Raw genomic sequence first — 20,966 nt, 5'->3', positions numbered from 1 at the left:
CTCCTCTCCAACTCCGAAGGCGGGAGGAAGGCCTGGGCCAAGCCAGAATCCAGGGCTTTGCCCACCAGCCAGCCACAAGCCTGCACGCGCTCCTTCAGCCTTCGGAAACCCAGCGGCAATAAAGACTGGGACCAGCAGTCCCCTGGGAGAGACATGGCCAGCAGGGCCTCGGCCTTCTTCTCCCTGGGCACCCCGCCTGCCAGGGCTGCCCAGCCCTCCACCCCTGGCCTTCCCGACCCTGCCCTCCGCACCCACAGTTTGCCCAACCGGCCCTCCAAGATGTTTCCTGGATTGGCGCCCCCACCCTGCAGCAAGATGGAAGATGTCCCCAAACTCCTGGAGAAAGTGAGTTTGCAAGAGACCTTTCCGGATGCTTCTAGGACTCCAAAGAGGAAAATCGCACTCTTTTCCTCCCTCAGACTCAGAGACAAATCTTCTGAGGGTTCTCTCCAAGAATCCAGGCAAAGAAAGGACTTCCGTGACCTCTTTAGCATCCCCAAGGGGAAGGTGCAGCCTGTGGACAGCGCGCGGCTGGGGCAGAGGGCCCCGCCTCCTCCAGAGCCAGATGCAAGTAAGTGACACACGTCCACAGCTCATGGCGGGCAGTTAGTTAACATTGTTGGGTTCATAAACAGCATCTTTTACCTCGTCTTGCTCCTCAAATTAAAGTCTGACAAAAGTAGGAAACTGGAATTTGAAAAAATATGAAACAATTAGATTTGAAATTACGTTATAGGAAGTTTTGAAGAGAGAGTTAACCAGAAATCCACCAAGTTCCCCTTATTGTCCATCTATGCATATTTTTTACTAAGTTGGACATAAAATTTTGTGCCTTTTTAAATTAAACATTATATTATAGGTATTAAGCCAATTGCCTCACCGTCTACATAAATGTGATTTAATGGCTATAAAATATTCTATCTAGTGGTTATGTTATTTAATGAACTGATTCTTTATGGTTTAACTTATATATGTATGTATAAATTATATATATGAACATATTTATATTTTATATATGGTCTTGGGTGGACATTTTTATGCATATAGCTTTTTCTTTCCTTTGAATTACTTTTTTAGGATGGGTTCCAAGAAATGGGATTTTTGGATGAAAATGTGAATACTTTTAAGATTCTCCACTTACACTGACAAATTGCTCTTTAAAAAGAGGACCTATGGGTAAAGGATGCATGGGATCTCTCTGTGTTATTTCTTACAACTGTGGATTGTAAATTTCAATTAAAACATGGGAAAGGTACCAATTTATATTCCCCCACTAATGTATGAAAGTACCTTTTCACCACACTCTGCATCGAGTATTACATATTTTAAATATTGCTATTTTACTGGTCTAAAAATGGTGCTTCAAAATACTATTGAATGTAAACTCTAACTGAAAAAAGTTTTTTCTTAATGGTGCCTTTTAAACTTGTATTTCTTCTTATTACTAGCTTAAACATGTTTATTTATATTTGGTTACCGATTGAACCTTAGGCTTTTTAGATTTAAATCTATTTATAATTTTTCAAATTATAAAATTAATTAATACATTAAATAATCTGATTAATTCAACAATATAGAAATAGCTTTAAAACAAAAACAGTAATGTATTCTCTCATCCCCTCCTCCTCAACAAAGTTTTGGTATATATCTTTGAGACAGTTTAAACATTCACATGGTTTCGGTTTTTGTTGTTGATATTTGTTTGATTGCTTTAAACAAACTGATTCTACTATTCCTGTTGTTGAGCAACTTTGTTTTTCTTTATTTTTTTGATGTTTTATTTTCTTATTTAACTCTTATTTGGGAACTTAGGTTTTCAAGCAAAAAATTATTTCTCTGTGAGATGCCTTAGTCAAAAAGCTATATATAGAGTGTCCCCCCCAAAATGCACTTTGAATAATTATAAAGGCATTTCATTTTCAAAATTGAGCTAGCAGCTATTAAAGTGTGTGCACATTTTTTGAGACACCCTGTAGATTAACAAGAGAGTTCATTTTCAGCCAAGCTCAGATGTAAGCATGGACAGACTGAAATATAACTGCGCCCTTTTATCCCATCATAAACTTTAATGTGTTGTGCATTTCTGTGTAGATAATACACAAAATCCACATGGCTCAAAATAGCAGGCACAGAATGTCCTTTCTCCCTTCCCTGTCCTGGAGCCATGAGATCCTACCACTGGTGGCAGATGTTATTATCAGGCTCTTGGGCTTCCTTTCAGGTAGAATTTATAAACACACAAGCAAATGTACATATTATATTCTTTTCCCCCACAAATAGTAGCATACTGGCATATTGGACACACTTTTTTTATACTTTTGGTTTTATTGTGGAGGTCATTCCATATTAGTACATAAAGAGCTTTGTTTTATAGCTACACGGTATTCCGGTGTGCACATGCACCATAACTGATGGAGCCAGTCCCCCATGATGGAGAGTTTAAGTCACTTCAAGACTTTTGCTATTGCAAACAGTGCACAATAATTAAGAACTTAGGTCATTTGGCACATGCGTGAGTTTATCTGCAGGATAAATTCCTAGAAATGGAAATGTTGGAACAAGGACATGTGAATTGAGAATTTTGATCTTGCCCAATTGTCCTCCATCAAAGGGGTGTTGGAGTGTGAGAGTGCTGTTTCTATACTGGCACTAAACGGGTTATTACCCAATCCCCCACCCCCCTTTTTTTTTAAATCTTTACCAATCTAATTGAGCATCTTTTCATAGTCATTTATATTTCCTTTTCTGTGAACTATTGTTTCTGTTCTTTATCTAGTTGTCTGTTGGGTTGTTGGTATTTTTCTTAAGGATATGTAGGGACTCTGGTAGATAGAAAATTTAGCCTTTTGAATGATAAATAGTTTTCCCAGTTTCTTGTTAGTGTTTAACTTTGTTTATGGTGGTTTTGTCATATAAAATTTTTATTTTTATCTAGTAGTTGTAAGCAATTTCTCACTTTCTGGCTTCTGGGCTATATATAATAGTTCAGAAAAAGCTTCATCCAAGTTTACAGAGGAATTTTCTTACAGTTTCTTTTAGTCTCTTGTTTTTAAATTTTTTTACATTTAAATATTTATATTTTCTTCCTAGTATACCAGTAAAATATGAGACAAAGATCCAACCTTATTTTTTTATATGTCTCCCTGGTTATCTTAAAATAATTTAGTGAATAATTCATCTTTTTCCTCTCTTCTGTGAGTTGACATCTTTATCATATATCAAATCCCTGTACTTGGACTGATTTCCATGCTATTTATTATATTTTATTGAGTTGTCTGTTATGTGTCAGTACCACACTGTTTTAATTAATTTAATGTGTATATATATATCTGTGTATTATGCTATCAGGTAGAAAGAGTATTCCATTATTGATCTTCTCTTTTAAACATTGTCTGGCTCTTCTTGCTTGTTCTGTATTCTATATGAATTTAGCATCAGTTTGTCTATCTTTTCCACCAAAAAAATCCTACAAGTACTTGTATGGATTGAGTTAAGTTTACAAACTAACTTGAAAGAATTTACAACCTTATGATATGAATTGACTTTTTTTATTTGTTCATATCTTTTATTGTGATTCTCAGGGACATTCTGAACTTTATGTCAAATAGCTTTTGGATATTTATTGTTAAGTTTATTATTACATATTTAGATATTAGATGTTTAGTTTTTGTTGCTATTGTAAATAAGATATTTCCATTTTATTTTGCTACTCTTGGTTGTGTATATGAAAGTTGTTGATTTCTGTATAGTTTTGTACCTATCCATTTTACTGAATTATCTTTGCTTGTAGAAATCTTACAGTGAGTTCTGGGTCCTCCCCAAAATATACAATCATAGCATGTGCAAATAATGATAATTTTACTGCTTGTTTTAGAAGTTCTGTACCTCTAATTTATTGTTTCCTTAGTTTCTTTGGTTCCCAGAATCTCCAGAAACAATATTAAATAAAAATTGTGATAATGGCCCAGCCAGTGTTGCTCAGTGGTTGAGCATGGTCCCATGAACCAGGAGGTCACAGTTCAATTCCCAGTCAGGACACATGCCCGGGTTGTGGGCTCGATCCCCAGTAGGGGGCTTATAGGAGGCAGCCAATTGATGATTCTCTCTCACCATTGATGTTTCTATCTCCCTCTCCCTTTCTCTGAAATGAATAAAAACATATTTTTTTAAAAATAGTGGTAATGGTTTCCTTATTACATTCCTAACTTTAATGAGAAGGCATCTCATTAATGAAAATAATGTTTTCCCATTTAAGCATTATGCTGGCTCCTGGATTGACCCAGATATATTTAATCAATTCAAGGAAATAACCAACTAATCATATTTTATTAAAAGTACAGTTGACCCTTGAATAATGTTTGAACTGCATAGGTTCACTTATATGAAGATTTTTTGTTAATTGACCCAAGCAGTTCAAACCTGTGTTGTTCAAGAGTCAACTGGTGAATGGGAATTCAAAAATTTGGAGGACCTACTTAAGTTATGTGCCAAATTTCCACAGCATAGGTAGGTGGTAGGTGCCTCTAACAGGGTCAACTCTAGTTTTCATCTCAAATGGATGTTGAATTTTAGCAAATATTATTTTAGTACCTTTTGAAATGATTGTGTAAATTTGTTCTTTTTAGTTGAATTACTATGATTTATATAATACATTAAATTGCTGAAATAAATATCACTTAGTCATGATGTTTTATTATTTTAATATATTTTTTGTTCAGTTTCCTAATATTTTAAGATTTTGCATCAAATTCATAGGTAAGATTAGCCTTTAGTTCATAACTCTATAACAGTGGTTCTCAACCTTCCTAATGCTGTTCCTCATGTTGTGGTGACCCCCAACCATAAAATTATTTTCGTTGCTACTTCATAACTATAATTTTGCTACTGTTATGAATCGTAATGTAAATATCTGATATGCAGGATGTATTTTCATTGTTACAAATTGTACATAATTAAAGCATAGTGATTAATCACAAAAACAATATGTAATTATATATGTGTTTTCCGATGGTCTTAGGCGACCCCTGTGAAAGGATCGTTCGACCCCCAAAGGGGTCGCGACCCACAGGTTGAGAACTGCTGCTCTATAATTTCTGTATATGCTGATTATAATAAGTTGGGGTAAATGTGTTTTCCTGATTTAGTTATGGACAGCCACATTTGTTTATATTCACCAGGAAATCGTGTCATTTTTTTGGCTTGGAACAGAATGGGAATATAGAGAATGGAATTAACCTAAGGTTGACCAACTCTAGAAATGGTGCCTGGGTCCATCTCATAAGAAATCTTTGTGTTTCTCTCAGATGATTTTAGGTCAGTAACATAGTAATAATAAGATTTTATCTACCCTATTAGATTAAACTCATTAGTTTCCTTCTTTTTCTCCACCCTTGACCAACACACACACAGACTTGGCTCTCTTCACATTTAACTTGTATACTTCCATGCAATGGAGAGAAAAAATAGTACTCAAATAGAAAGGGAGAAACTATCAAAAGTCATTCAAATTGAAGTACCTTGAATTATGATCCCTTGACTAAGAGCCAGCTGAAATTTAATTTTTTGTATTTTTACAACACAACCTTCTATTCATATCCTATATAATAGAAGGCTAATATGCAAATCGACCGAACGGCGGAATGGCTAGTTGCTATGACGTGCACTGACCACCAGGAGGCAGACGCTCGATTCAGAAGCTGCCCCCTGGTGGTCAGTGTGCTCCCATAGGGGGAGCGCTGCTCAGCCAGAAGCTGGGCTCACGGCTGGTAAGTGCAGCGGCGGTTGTGGGAGCCTCTCCCGCCTCCACAGCAGCGCTAAGGATATCCAACTGATGGCTTAGGCCCGCTCCCCGTGGGACATCCCCCCGAGGGTTCCCGGACTGCAAGATGGTGCAGGCCGGGCTGAGGGAGCCCACCGAATGCACAAATTTCGTGTACCGGGCCTCTAGTTATACATAAACTCAGAGTATTTAAATGATTTAAGGATATAAACTGATTTCAAGTACTTACCAGTGCCTATTCTATACAAACAATTTTAATGCTAATTATTAATCTTGTGTATAATTAAAAGAAGGCATGCTGAGAATCTCCCTTTTTTATTTTTGCATAAACTTTTTTACTGCAGTATAACATACATACAATAAAGTACACAAATATTACGTACACAAATGATGAATTTTTACAAAGTGTACATTTGTGTAATCACCTCAGAGATCAAGATACAGAATATTGCCAGCACTCAGAATCCTTACTCATGCTTCTTCCCAAATACAGATGCCACCAAACAAAAGCACTTACCATCTGACTTATATGACCGCAGATCACTTCCATAGTTTTTTGACTTGATAAAAATCGAATCAGTCAGTGTTAGGCAAAATTCTTCCCACCCTGGTGGACTTGCCCAGTATAACCTTGTCCTCTTGAGTATGATGGGAATGTAAATCTGATAGATTTCACTCCCATGATTAGGTTATGGGATTTTGCAAATGTAATAGGAGTTCCAAACCAATTGAATTTGAGCTAATCAAAAGGGAGATTACTGTGGGTAGGCCTAACCTAATCTGGCGAGCTGTTAACAAGGACGGAACCATTCCTGAAGTCAGATGTTCAAAGCGTGAGAAAGACATGATCCTGCTGGCTTCACAGAAGTAAACTGTCATGTGAACGGGAGGCCTCCAGGAGCTCAGCCCGACCTCCAGCTGACAGCCAGCAAGAAAGCAGGGTCTGTGTGCTGCACCAGGAGGAGCTGAATCCTGTAACAGCCGGAAGGAGCTGGAAGAGAACCCTGAGCTGCAGAGGAGAAGCCAGCCCAGCAGACACCTGATTGCAGCGCTGTGAGAGGTTGACAGATGACCCCGTTGAGCTGTGCCTGCGCTTGTGACCTGCACAACTGTGCAATAATAAATGGGTGCTATTGTAAGCTGCTAATAGTGTGTTTATTGCTTCTGCAACACTAGAAAACTAAGACAAGTATCCACTCTTTTGTACATGACTTCTTTCATTAAACATTATGTGTATGCGTCGTGTGTGTGTGTGTGTGTGATTTATCCATATAGTTATATAAAGCAGTGGTTCATTCTTTTCCATTGCTACGTTTTTATTTTCTTGTATGAATATGCCACAATTTATTTGTGCATTCTGTTGGTGGGTACTTAATTAGGCTCTTTTCACTTCTTTTTATTTCGAGTAATACAGCTTTGAGCCCTCATACATATCCTTTCTGTGAGCTATTGTCAAAGATAAACAAAGCCAGATACTAGTTAAAGTAGTAGGGCAGATGTTAATTAGTAATATACTATTGCAATGGGAAGAGAGTCTAGCATGAACTGAACTCAGCTTTGATTTTTTTTAAAGGAGGATTTTATTTCATTATTATTTTTTAAATATATGTTTTTATTGATTTCAAAGAGAGAAAAAGAGAGGAAGAGAGAGAATGAAGCATCAATGAGAGAGAAACATGGATTGGCTGCCTCCTGCATGCCCCCCACCAGGGATCAAGCTGCAACCCCCGAGCATGTGCCCTGACCGGAAAACGAACTGGTGATCTCATGGTTCATGGGTCGATGCTCAGCCACTGAGCCACACCGGCTGGGCTCAGCTTTGATTTTTACAGAGAAGGCATGGTTTTTTATAGGAAGAATGAGGGAGTAGGGAGAGGGGCCAAGCAGGGACTCAGCAGAGTCAGGGAAGTTAAAAAAGTTACAAAGGGTGGGTCAGTATAAATGCTGACTGTGCCAGCTGTGTCTGTTAGCTGCTTATTACTGAAGTTGGGATTCTGTCCTCCCACAGAGACCGGGAGACAGAGGCCCTATGCTTCCTGATGATTGCATTTTAAAGGAATGGCTTTCAGGTTCTTGAGAAAGACACTCCTGAGTGGTAGGAGACATATATTATCTCAAAGGGACAGAGCGAGGATTTTCAAGCATAAGCCCTTTTTAGTAAACGCTAAGAAAGGGTGGGTCGCCAGGGGCCTGTCCAAAGGTGTTGGCTAGAACAGTAAATTCTTTTGTCAGCCTTGAGTTTTCTCAAGTACTTTCAGCAGGGCTGGGCTCATCCTAGGGATGCAGCCTTGAGCTGTCAGAAACTATGTCAGTGTTTAAGTCTTTTAATGTAGGAAGGAGTGAGTGGGCTAAATAATTTATATTGAGGGTCTGTAGTTTTTATAAGCCAAGGTGAAGGTTGAGTCAAGAAAGGCGCTCAGAGGAGCTTGGCTAAAGTTTGTTCAAAGACAGAAGCTTTGTTAGTACAGGGATGGGCAAAAGTAGGGTTACTGTTGTTCTCATGGAAGATAATAATACAAGAATCAACTCTGTGTTTTGCATACTCACAACTGTAAACCTACTTTTGCCTGCCCTGTATCTACCTGGGAGAGGAATTAGTAGGTCATGGAGTAGGCATGTGTGGTTTGCTGTAGAAGACACTGTCAGATTATTTTCCAATGGCTGTACCTATGTATATCCCCTCCAGCAGGAAACCAGAACTCTGTGTATTTTGTGTGCTCTCATTTGCTTGTTTTTATCCTCACCTGAGAACATGTTTATTGATTTGAGAGAGAGAGGAAAAAAACTTTGATGTGAGAAATATCAAATGGTTGCCTCTCATTCGCATCCTGACCAGGAATCAAACCCGTAACCTAGGTATGTGCCCAACCAGGAATCAAACCCACAATCTTTTTTGGTGTATGGGACAATGCTCCAACCAACAGAGCCACCCACCCAGGGCTAATGAATTTAAATTTAAAAACTGAAGCAGTATAAAATGTTTTCTATTAAATGTATTAAACACAACTTTTCCTTTTGATAGAATTATGTTTCACTTTAACCTAGCTTACTATGAGCTTTTATTATGAACTAGAGGCCCAGCGCATGAAATTCATGCACGGATATGATCCCTAGGCCTGGCCTGTGATCAGGGCCATATTCCTTGGCTGCCCACAGCCAGCCCTGCCCCCTGCCGCCACCCACCCCTGGTTCCCTTTTCACCATCGGGTGATCGGTGCCAGACAGGGGGGAAGGAACTGAGAGGTCAGCTGGGAGCGAGTGTGTTTTGCCACGCCCCATTGGGGTGGGGGTCCCCTCTGGGGGGCGGGGCTGGCCTGGGCAAGGGGCCACAGGCAGTTGGCAGTTTTCAGGCCAGCCATGACCCCACTGGGGTAGGGGTCCCCACTGGGGGGTGAGGCCAGCCCCTCGCGGTGTTCTGGTCTCTGGTCATTCCTGTCGTGACGCTGGCTTTTTATATATATAGTAATGATAAATTTAATCAAATGCTTTTTCTACCTCTATTGAGATAATCATATTATTTTACTTTAATCAATAATGTTGAATTATATTGATTACATTTTTATATAGATTTGGAAATGTTAAATCATTACTGAGTTGTTGGGGTAAACCCAACTTGGTCATCGTTTATAATCCTTTATGTATCACTGTGTCAGATTTGCTAATTGTTTTTTGTAGTTTTACACGTATGCTCATGAGAGATATTGGTCTGAATTTTTTCCTTCTTGTAATATCTTGTCAAGTTCTTTAATCAAACTTAGGCTAGCTTCATAACACAAGTTGCGAAGTGTTCTGTTTTTCTCTATTCTCTCAAGGAGTTTTTCTTTTTTAACATTGGTATTATTTCTTCTTTAAACATGTGGACATAAATGAAGTCATCTAGCCTAGAATTTTTTGGAGGGTGGTTTCTAAGTACGGATTCGGTTTCTCTAATAGGTGTAATTACTCATATTGTCTTCCTTCTTATGTCAGTTTTGGTAAATAATGTTTTTCAATAAATTTGTCCATTTTATCTAAATTTTGAAATTTATTGTCATAAAGTAGTTACTGTAGGATTCTTTTATTTCAAATATTGGTCACTTGTGTTTTCTTTCTCTTTTTTCTTACCCATTCTTCTTAGGTGGTTATCAATTTTATTTGTCTTTTTAAAGAAACAAAATTTTTCCATTTTATTTCTGCTTTGTTTATATTGTCTTTCATAATCTCTTCTTGATTTTTTTCCCTTTTAGTTTCTTTAAGCTCAATTGGTAGTTCTTTTTCTAGCTTCTTGAAATAGAACTTAGAGCATTAATTCTCAAGTGATTAATTCTAATCACTGTGTTAGCTGCATCTAGTTCTTTTGTTATGCCATTTTTAATCATCAGTTTAAATTTACTTTTAGTTCTTCTTTGATCTATAGGATGCTAGAAAAGCATTGCTTCACCTGAACTTTCCCGTCTGGCGATCTCATTTTGAAAATTTCTGGTGTTATTTTCTATTACTGATTCCTAGCTTAATCTCACTGCTGTCAGAATACATACTATGTATGATTTCAGGCCTTTGAATTTTGTTGATTCTTACTTTATGGCTTGGCATAGCACCAACTTAGTAAATGTTCCATGGGCTCTAGAAAAGAAAAATGTGTACTCTCTAGTTCTTGGGGGGTGTTGTTCTACAAATGTATTAGTAGTGTTTGCTCAATATCCTTAGAGGTTGTCAACTGTATTTCTAACCAACTGGTTATAAACAGGGGCTCACCACACCCCCCTCCTTTGGTTAAATAGTTTGCTGGAATGGCACAGAACTCAGAAACACTTATACTTGCCCTGGCTGGTTTGGCTCAGTGGATAGGGCATCAACCTACAGACTGAAGGGTCCCAGGTTTGATTCTGGTCAAGAGCACATGTCTGGCTTGCAGGCTCGATCCTTAATAGGGGGCTTACAAGAGGCAGCCAATCAATGATTCTCTCTCATCATTGATGTTTCTATGTCATCTCTCCCTCTCCCTTCCTCTCTGAAATCAATAAAAATATATTTTTTTAAAAACACTTACCCTTACCAGTTTATTATAAAGTATATAGTAAAGGCTACCAATGAATAGCCCGATGAAGAATTACAGAGGGTGCAGTCAGGGAGGGTCCCTGTGGAATGGGGTGCCACGCGCTGTAAGCATGAGGATGGGTGAGGGTGAGGGTGAGGGTTAGGATTAGGCTGCTAGATTTTGTGACTATGACAGTGCACAGAGAGTCTAGGTTTTGTTTCTTCATTTGAAGAATATTAAGTAGGCAGTAAAGAATGTATGGAAAGGCAGTAAAGCACTTGCATATCAATTTATTTCTCCCAAGGCTTGTTTTGAAGCGTCTTCGGGTGAATCTGTAATAACCTTTACTAATGGCCCTGGCTGGGGGTGGGGGGACGTGAACATCTCCCAGTCCTGCAAAAGCTTTCGATATTATTTAGCCTGTAACTCCCCAGTGGCTTTTTGCCCAGCCTCATGCAGTTTCTCTCTGTGCATCTACATATTAAGCAACACACTAAAGGGCCCTCTGTGCTTATCTCTGAAGCTTTTTCTGCACAGCTCCCGCCTCTCCAGGACTCTCCCTCACACATTCCAGCTGCCCAGCCCTCTCAAACGCTCATCTCCGTCTTTTCAACCCAATGAATCACCTGTGCTTGGCTAAGGTTCTTCCTACCTGGGCTGTGATCTGGAAAAAAAGTGCCCCAGGGCAGAGGAAGCATTTGTGATCTAGAGCTTAACTCATTTGCTTCTGTTCTCACCTGTATCGCAGTTCTGCACGTCCCACTGTCCAGCACCTGGAAACACTGCTTCATATACTTTGACTTCTAGGGCTTCATGGTAGGGGATCAATCCCGGAATGAGTTGCCCGTTATAGCCAGAGTGAAACTCTGCAAATGACAAGTGAATGCCTAGAATGATGGTTCTATGAAGGAAGAGCATAAAGGGGAAGAGATGCAGAGGCACCTGTATAACTTGATGTAACTTTGCCAGAAGTTTAAGAAATGCATTCTGTTTGGGAACATTTCCTCCTCGATTTCAAAATGAAACTCAATGGGAATATTAAATTTGTTTTCGAGAGTTAGAAAACGTTGCATCCTTAGGTTACTATACGTTTTCCACTAAGTGAAGGCGAATCGGGCAGTTTTACTAATATTGCCGTATTGTTCATTTCGATCAATGAATGGTGAAGCAGCAGCTATTGCCGATGCCAATAACATTTACCGAAGTGCCTCCAGTGAACCAGGCACTGTGTTAGACTCTTCACGTTGATCATTTCTAACCTTGTAATTCAAATCTGCAAGTTAGAAAATCCCGATCCCCCAGCACGCAGGGAGGTGAAAGAATTCCTCAGGCGCACGCGCTCAGACCGAATTACCCAGGGGTGATTTATGGCTGCGGCTGGGGAACAATCTCAGCTCACCACTGCCACTGCCTCCTCCCATTGTTGCGCTGCTCCCAAGTCCTCTTCACCTGAGCTTTCCCAGCTGGCCAATGAAAGTGGAGAGCAGTTAACTCCCTCCCCAGAGAGGCCGTGTTATTATATACATGTTCTGCACTATTTTGCTTTGAATAACAGCATATGTAAATGTGCTCCTGGAGGATAAACTTATTTTTATTTTTTAAAACTTGGCCGCTCCCGCCGGGGTAGATAGTTGAACATTATGTAGAGGAAAAGGCAGTTTGGAGGGAATGTTTAGTCGGCTTGGGTTTGCCTCTCCACCTTTCTTTCTGCCCAGCCCATATTTCCATTCAGATGGAAGCTGCCACGGCAGAGTAAAAATTAGTACATTTCCTATCACGGAGTCCTAGCAGGTCCTGCTATTCAGTGTCCAGAGTGTGTCCATCCAGATATTAATCATGAACTCTGCTTCCGGTGGATGTGGAGGGGCAGATGTTCTTGCTGAGAAGAATAAACGCCTCCCATGGCACCTGGAAGACTTGATCGCACATGGTTCCCAGCCAGGTCCCAAAGAGACTCTGGTGGACACGGGCACTGGCTGCCTCTAACCATCTACCTCTGGCTCGGAGTTGGCCATACCCCACCCCCCCAACTTCGGCTGTCCCGTGGGCCCTGCGTTGCTGAGCCCTCCCTATCTTACAAGGCCTTTCCTGGCATTTGAATCATCACTTCGGTGATGTGATAATATCTGCACGTTAGGAAAATAGAAGTGGCATTTGTTTAGCCATAATTAATGAAATATTTATGTTGCATGAGACTATGTGATAAAACCTTCGGCTTAGAGTCCTTTTGCTTCTGATTACATTTGGGATTTTTTTTTTCTGTGACCAGACATTCTGACGCCAGCTCTTTTACACTGAGCAGATGTCATGTAGTAAAAATGGGTACCAGATGCTGTGAGCCGCAGAAAGGCGATTTGTTTAAGGGCTGGCTCTGACTTTCGTTGCATGCAATTACTCCGCAGAACAAACCTTACACACAAGCATTTAGGTAACTCAGCTAACTTCGGGCAAGTATTTTAATAATAGATTTCATCTCTGAACGCATTCAGGCAACCCACGGTATAAATGGTGCTTAAGGAATTAATTGATTTCTGCATAATACCTTTATTTTCAACGCGAAGAAAGAGCTGCAAAGCTCTTGGCAGGGACCCAGAAGTGTAATTAACGTGGAGGGCCAACTTTTCAGTTGCCCTTAGGTACTGCCTCCGCCTGCTCATGGCAGGTGCAGTGAGGGGAGGGCAGGGAGGGAGGGAAGCGGGGCAGAGGGGAGGGGGGAGAGGCAGCTTTGGGTCACGAAGTAAGAAGAGAAGCTGGGAGTTCAGCGAGTTCTTGTGTTCTCCTTTCAGGTCCCAAGCACGTCCCCATCAGGGCGCAGGTGACAGGGGCTGCCTCTTCTACCACCTCCTCCTCGGCAGATGAAGAATTTGATCCCCAGTTTTCCTTGCGGTCAAAGGTAACCACACTTGGCAAACCAAAGGGGGCCTTGGCTGGGGGGGCTGTTTACCCTGCAGACGTCAGGCCCAATGTGGGCTCCAGCTGCAGCGGGTTCATTAGAAGGATCACATTTCCTTGCAGCTGACAGCACACGGCTCTTTCTACCTGGGGTACCCCAAGAATCATCTCTATTTTCTGTTGTTAACTTTTATAGGCTTGCCTTTCTCAGAGATGTAAAACTGGGGAGGGAAAGAAAACAGACGTATTTCCTTGAAACCATTTGGTGACTACAGCTCTTAAAAGTGGGTTTAATTTGTGGTCCCAGAAACTATTGGAAAAATTACAGCAAGAGGATGCGTATTTCCCTGGGGGGAGCACAGCTTCATTTAAGCAGCACCCGAGGCAGACTGCGTAGGAAATGTTATGTTTATTCTAATTAGACATGTGGAAAGAAAGGAACCACGCGGTTGCAGGTAAGTATGGATGCTCTGAGGGCCCCCGCTGTGGAAGGGACCAGTCGCTGGCCGGCTGGGGAGATGGCAGTCCTCCTTGCTTAATGAACGTTAATATTCCTAGAGAACACTTTTAAACAACTCCCATCCCCACAGATTTAAAAAGTACAAACACTGTTCTATCTCCCCAAATGTCCCCGTATGTCACCCCACAGACACACGCACCCCATGACCACGGCTCGCTGTTGTTTGCCATCCACGGGGCCAGAGCAGTTTCACAGGGTTGGGGTGCTGAACGGGTGGACCTAAAATGCTTCCCAGGCAGACAGAGGCGCAGTGCAATGCTCTGTTCATGTTTACTTTTGGGAGAGAGAGGATCTGAGGAGAAAGGGAGAGAACCAGATTTATTTATTTAGACTCAACTTTTCCATATCTGGCACTAGGCACTTTGGCACCATCTCAAGTCACTCAGGGGATCCAGCTCCACAAGGCCTCGGCTGGAGCAAGTCAGGAGGGGGCTGGGACATGGCATAGTGTGAGAGAGAGAGAGAGAGAGAGAGAGAGAGAGAGAGAGAGAGAGAGAGAGAAGAGAGAATATATGAGAGAATATGTATGGACTCTTAATTTTGTAACTTGGGGCATCTCTGATTAGTTTGTTACTCAACACAAATGAATTCTATGTGTGTGTTCATTTCTGGGGTTTCCTTTTCCTCTTTTTGAGTGATCCAGAGTGTACTTCTGTATTCAAATGAGGCAGAGGCCCCAGCGTCAGCCATCCTGACACGCTTACGTAGGAGAAAAGAATGGAGTGGGCCCAACACATCAAAATAGCAAGCCTTGCAGGTAGCTCCTGGTCCTCCTGCTGCCCAGAACAGCGCTAGTCCTCACCTGCCTGCTTCACCTGCTTCTGATGTGGCTGCTCTTACAGGAAGGAAAGCTGGCCAAGGACTCCCCACGGGCTCACAGTGAAGGAACAAGAGAAGTCCTCTCCCTCTGTCCCCCCCCCCCCAATATATTTTTATTGATTTCAGAGTAGAAGGGAGAGGGAGAGAGAGATAGAAACATCAATGATGAGAATTATTGATCGGCTGCCTCTTGCACACCTTCTACTGGGGATTGAGCCCACAGCCCAGGCATGTACCCTGACCAGGAATTGAACTGTGACCTCCTGGTGCATAGGTCGACACTCAGTCATTGAGCCACACTGGCCAGGCACCCCCTCTGGTGTTTTATGTCTTCTGTCCCATACAGGTGTGTCCCCGGATATGTGGCACAGAGTCCATCAGCTCAAATGAAGCTTTGCATAGGAAACTGGAGACAGGATATGCACACTCCACCTCTTCCCTTTGCTCTGGAACCAATGCCTGGATCCCAGAGACTGGGACCGGCAGCTGTCCTAGTCCCGCCAGAGTTCTCCTTTCTCTGTCCTTTATCTTCTTCTTCTTTAGCTCTTAGTCTCTTCCTTTTCCTCTCTGCATCCTCATCACCATCACCGAGGCTGTAAGAACTGTGTCTGGCTTATCGTGAGACTCCCTGGCTGTTAACGAATCATCCTCATTTCTATGTCAATATTTTTTCATAAATAGCAGTAAAGGACCTCCTTTCCTCTTCTAGGTTATACTTTGCAGATTCTTGGTAAAGCCCTGGGGTTTGGCAGCTCTGCTGCTGGGAAGGGCTAAGACGGTGTGATGCTGCCGAAGCTTCTTTCCTTGAAATTATATGAAATGGTCTTAATTCAGAAGAAGACTGCCATTTCTATAAAGCAGGAGTCCTTGATGTGCCTACACAGTATTTGGCACGGGAAAGGCAGAACAGACTATGTGAAAATATGGATGCTGGACTCAGGTGACCCGGGCTTGCCTCCTGGCTCTACCAATTACTAATTGTGTGTCATCTTGGGCAAGTTATTTAACGTCTCTGAGTTTTGATTTTTTTAATCTATAGAATAAGTCTCATTTGAGGGATAATTAAGATGATACATGTGAAGTAATTAGTACAGTGTCTTGCACATAACACTCAATCAATGGTGGGATTTGTTATGTAGGTTAGTAGGTTGTAAGCTCAAGAGATGTTTGTTGAGTAAATGCACCAACTCTGCATAGAATGAGTGGGAAAGTCTCTGGATAACAATTACCAGTGATCTCCTCCCCAGCCTTTCCAGTAAGGTCCTGGCTGCCTAAAAGAGGGGTTCCCCCACCCCAATGTCCCAGAACCTCTGTTCAGAGAGATTGACAGTCAATCAGGAAATTACCCCCTAGTAATAGAGATTATATGATAAGGAATAAGTTTGAGTTCTCAGAGCCAGTTTCCTTCCAACATGCATATACACATATAATAGCTGAATAATCATATTTAGTAAAACATTATAATCATGCTAATGTATAATATAATAATATGCTAATAATAAAACAAATCATAGTATTACTGAATTTCTATACTATATCTTTTCAAGTATTCTGCAAAGGGCTTGACCTGCCTTATCTCATTTATTCCTTATTACACCCCTACAAGGTAGGTATTAAATCGTTCTTATCACTGAAGAGGATGCTGACATGCAGAGTGTATGACATGCTACACTCACACAGCTCAGCCAGGAACTGATGCCAGCTCTGCAGGCTCCCCAGCCCAAGGCCCCCCCATCATCCTCTGCTGTTTCTCCAACCAGAATGTCTCCTGAACTTTCCATGTGTGGAGCTGGCCACACCACTACTTCCCCTTCCTCTGCTGTCTGAAACCTGGAAATGGCACCATCACGAGCCAGACATCTAATTAAAATGCATCAGTTTTGAATGTTCTGTATTTTTCAAGCCCAGGCACACAAAGAACCCAGTGACATTCATGATGCGTTTGTGTAGCTAAATGAAGTAGGGAAGAGAAGCAATCTTATGCCTCTCTCCAGCCAAGAAAACTTTTCATTTAGATATGCTCCTCTATTCCCGGGTTTAATTGGGCAATGTAGACCCAACCTAAGGACTATTTAAAGTTGTTAACTGGTTTTCAGGTAGTATACTTTGTGTGTGAGTGAGTGTGTGAGTGTGTGTGTGTGTGTGTGTGTGTGTCCCAGACTCATCATCCCTGGGCCTTATGGTAGTGCCTACAGAGAGTGTAATTCTTGTATGATTCCTTCCTTCAACTGAACCAAGTCAGTGCTCTATAAAGCCACTCCCAAATACACACACACACACACACACACACACACACACACACACGTTTCCCAACCCAGCACCTACTAGCCACATGTGGCTATTTATATTTACATCTAAATCATTAAAATGAAATAAAATTCAAAATTCAATTTCTTAATCCCATAGCCTCATTTCAGGCATCCAAAAGCCACATGTGGCTGGTGGCTTCCAGATTTAGGCAGCACAGATACAGAGCATTCCCACCAGTGCAGAGGTTCTTGGACATCACTGTTCTAGAAGCTAATCGGTGGTTTGGTTGCAGGGGGCAGAAGCCTATGACAGTGTTTTGTCAGTTTCAACCCATTTTCTCAGACATATATTTTTTCTTCTCTGTTGGTTTTTATAGGAGAGGAAGACACTTAGAAGAAGAAGGAAGTTGGAGAAAGCAACAAAACAACTGGTTAAGCAAGAAGAATTAAAAAGACTTCATAAAGCTCAGGTCAGGAAAACTTGATATGAGTGAGTGGGCCTGGGACCCTGGGAACCGGAAAGCCCTCAGAGGTCGGGATTGCAGTGGGGAGGTGGGCTGGAGAAAGGTCAGTTCCTCTTCTCAGAGCGACCAGGTTCCTGGCCCTTCTAAAGGCGCTGGCTCAAACCCTGGTGGGACTCTGGGGCCTGGAGAGCCCTGGTGTTAACCTGGCCCACCCCCAGCAGCCTTTCCATCTGCAGACACATTTCCAGCAAAGGGAGCCTGAAATGACAGCCAACACATGGCCGGGGCCTTGACTGCCACATAGCAGTCTGTGCGGACACACCTTCCCTCAATTTGCTGCCAGTGTCTCTGCTGAACTGACAGCTATTAGGAGCTGTCTCTGTTGCAGAATCAGTTGAACAACAGAAGCACCCAGCATTCTGATATAGGCTTCCCGGCCCACTGCAAACATTTCTTCCCAAATCGCCCTGCCCATCTCTGTCACAGAGCAGCAAAATGAAGCAGACAGGCAAGGCATCCTCCCTCTCCCTGAGGCCCTCAAAGCTAGCCTTCAAGAACAGTTAGGTTTTAGGACAAAAGGACTTCGAATGGTACCCTTACATTCCTCTCTCCAATTATTCCCTTTATCTGGCCATGTAGTCCTGGAAGTTGTGTCTTACAAGAAGGAGATCATTTAGTCCAACCTCTTTTACCCTTGACTTGAGAGCTGCCCCTGTCACCCGGTGGACAGGGAAAATTCCCATCAGCTTCTTCTGTCCACTCTCAGCTTCTAAAACAGGTTTCTTTGAAACATACCAACTTTCCCTTCTGAGAACAAGATACATCTTTATGATATGGACTGGCAAGCTCAGCAGTTTCCCCTTCTTATATTTTCACTCCAGCCAATAGGTGGCAATAGGAGAAGAATTACAATGGCCCTTAGAGTCTTAATTTGCTTTCCTTTTTAATCTTTGAGATTTTCATTCTTAGTGTCCAAAGAATGACCACTATATTAGCCAGAGTGGGTGGCTTAAACAACAGAAATTCATCTCACACAGTTCTCAAGGCTGGAAGTCCAAGCTCAAGGTGCCTTCAGGGTGGCTTTCTGGTGAGGACTCTCTTCCTGGCTTGTAGACAGCTGCCTTGCTGTAGCCTCACATGGCCTTTATTTTCTGTGCACATGTAGAGAAAGAGATCAATCTCTGGTATCTCTTCTTCAGATAAGGATGCCAGATCCATCGGATTAGGGCCCCACCTTCTTGACCTCATTTAATCTCATTTATCTCCTTTAGGCCCTGTCTCCAAATATAGTCACTTTGGGAGTTAGAACTTCAACGTATGAATGGGGGTGAGGGGGCCTCCACTTACTCCATAATAAGCACATAGCCATAATCACAAAGTAATCAGTAATAAAGTTATTTAAATGTTTTCTTTCCTTTTGCAATTCTACACCATGCCAGCAAGAGACCGATTTATAAAGATATAATTATCTTTAAAAGAGAGACAGAGAGGAAGGGGGCATGAAATTACAAGTTGTTTAAGATATAATTCCCATCTATTTCAGATTTTATGTTTGGGGCTTAAACACTCTTCGTTGGCACAAGAGGAGCCAGGTGGCTGCTCAGGCCTCTTCAGGGGATTGGAGGTGCTTTGGAAATTGTACCCCTAAATCTAGGGGAGACTTAGAAAGACTCAGAGTTAAGGAGGAAAGGGGGTGAGACAATGTTAGAGTGAGATACAGGAGAAAGAACACACACATACTACCTGCCCCAACAGCTGCTGGGTCCTTAAACATACCTGGTCTGCCAGGTGCCATATCTGTTCTACCAGGAGCTGTGCCTTTGGCAGCATGGTATCTGAAAACGAAAGGGATGAGCAAAATGGACATAGGACAGGCTCTCCCCTCATTTTCCTTCCTAATAATACACAGGAGAGAAAGACCTAGTAGGGAAAGTAAACATGAAAATGCAAACCCACTCATGACCCCAAATCTTTCAAGGTGCCAATGCTGAGTCTAAGCCAATGTGGGCAAACTACGGCCCGTGGGCCGGATCCGGCCCATTTGAAATGAATAAAACTAAAAAATAAAAAAGACTGTACCCTTTTATGTAATGATGTTTACTTTGAATTTATATTAGTTCACACAAACACTCCATCCATGCTTTTGTTCCGGCCCTCTGGTCCAGTTTAAGAACCCATTGTGGCCCTCGAGTCAAAAAGTTTGCCCACCCCTGATCTAAGCCAATGTTGTCCCTTAACAGTGGTCAGCAAACTGCGGCTCGCGAGCCACATGCGGCTCTTTGGCCCCTTGAGTGTGGCTCTTCCACAAAATACCACGTGCGGGCGCGCATGTACAGTGCGATTAAAACTTCGTGGCCCATGCACAGAAGTTGGTATTTTGTGGAAGAGCCACACTCGAGGGGCCAAAGAGCCGCATGTGGTTCGCTAGCCGAAGTTTGCCAACCACTGCCTTAGCAGGATAAACATCTGGTGTCTCAATAACCTGCTGGTAACAAAGCTACCATACACTTCCACAGTAAAAGGCCCCGGGCAAAGGCCCGGCCCCTCGGGGCAGTGAAGGAGTAGGTACAGTCTGTAGCTGAGGACTGGAGCCAGGTGGACGGAGAAAGGAACTCCCATACCCAGGAGTTGGCCCAGGTCTCCTGCTCCAGATCAATTTCTTGGAGGGACCTGCCGGTTCTTCTCAGGAAAGTGGACTGTGAGCGTGCTCTGTGTTTGCCCCCAGAGCCCATGTCCTACTCAGAGTCGTGGTTCTTCGTGACCATAGTCAGAGGCTGAGGCTCCAAGGAGTTCAGGAGCCGGAGGACCGCCCACCTGGCCCAGCAGCCTCTGCCTGAGCGCTCGTCTGTGTGATTAGCTGGTCAAAGGGGACTATTTTAGCATCTACTTGGGGGCAAAGTGAGCTGACACACAGACTCCTCGCTTTATATCTTCATGCTACAGAAGGGAAATGTCAAGTTCTAGTTGTTTGGGAATTCGGAGGTCCTGACCCAGTTAACCAAGGAGGTGACATCGCATGGGGAAGGGCTTCTTCCTCTTGGAAAGGCAGTGGCAGGATTGGCCCCTCTTGTGACTGTGCGAGGGTCCCCTGTGACGTAAACCCCTGGCATTGCAGGCCATCCAGAGGCAGCTGGAGGAGGTGGAGGAGCGGCAGAGGGCCTCCGAGATCCAGGGCGTGAGGCTGGAGAAGGCACTGAGAGGAGAAGCAGGTAGGCATCCCATCAGA

At 42.5% G+C, this 20,966-nt stretch overlaps 1 protein-coding gene across 1 annotated transcript in view; it reads left to right on the top strand.

Annotated features, from left to right (window-relative positions):
* The first annotated feature begins 436 nt into the window (after positions 1-436).
* The window catches only part of MICALCL (MICAL C-terminal like), a 44,725-nt gene continuing 24,195 nt past the window's right edge, over positions 437-20,966 (top strand). The window contains exons 1-5 of the mRNA XM_023754529.1: positions 437-571; positions 13,066-13,224; positions 13,583-13,689; positions 17,654-17,746; positions 20,856-20,949. Coding sequence (XP_023610297.1) covers positions 13,182-13,224; positions 13,583-13,689; positions 17,654-17,746; positions 20,856-20,949 — 337 coding nt within the window. The 5' untranslated portion in view covers positions 437-571; positions 13,066-13,181. The remainder of the gene's footprint in view (positions 572-13,065; positions 13,225-13,582; positions 13,690-17,653; positions 17,747-20,855; positions 20,950-20,966) is intronic.

The sequence above is a fragment of the Myotis lucifugus genome, unplaced genomic scaffold (genome assembly GCF_000147115.1).
Source record: "Myotis lucifugus unplaced genomic scaffold, Myoluc2.0 scaffold_61, whole genome shotgun sequence".
Lineage (NCBI taxonomy): Eukaryota > Metazoa > Chordata > Mammalia > Chiroptera > Vespertilionidae > Myotis > Myotis lucifugus.
Note: the sequence above shows the minus strand (reverse complement) of the source record. Positions and strands in the feature narration are given on the sequence as shown.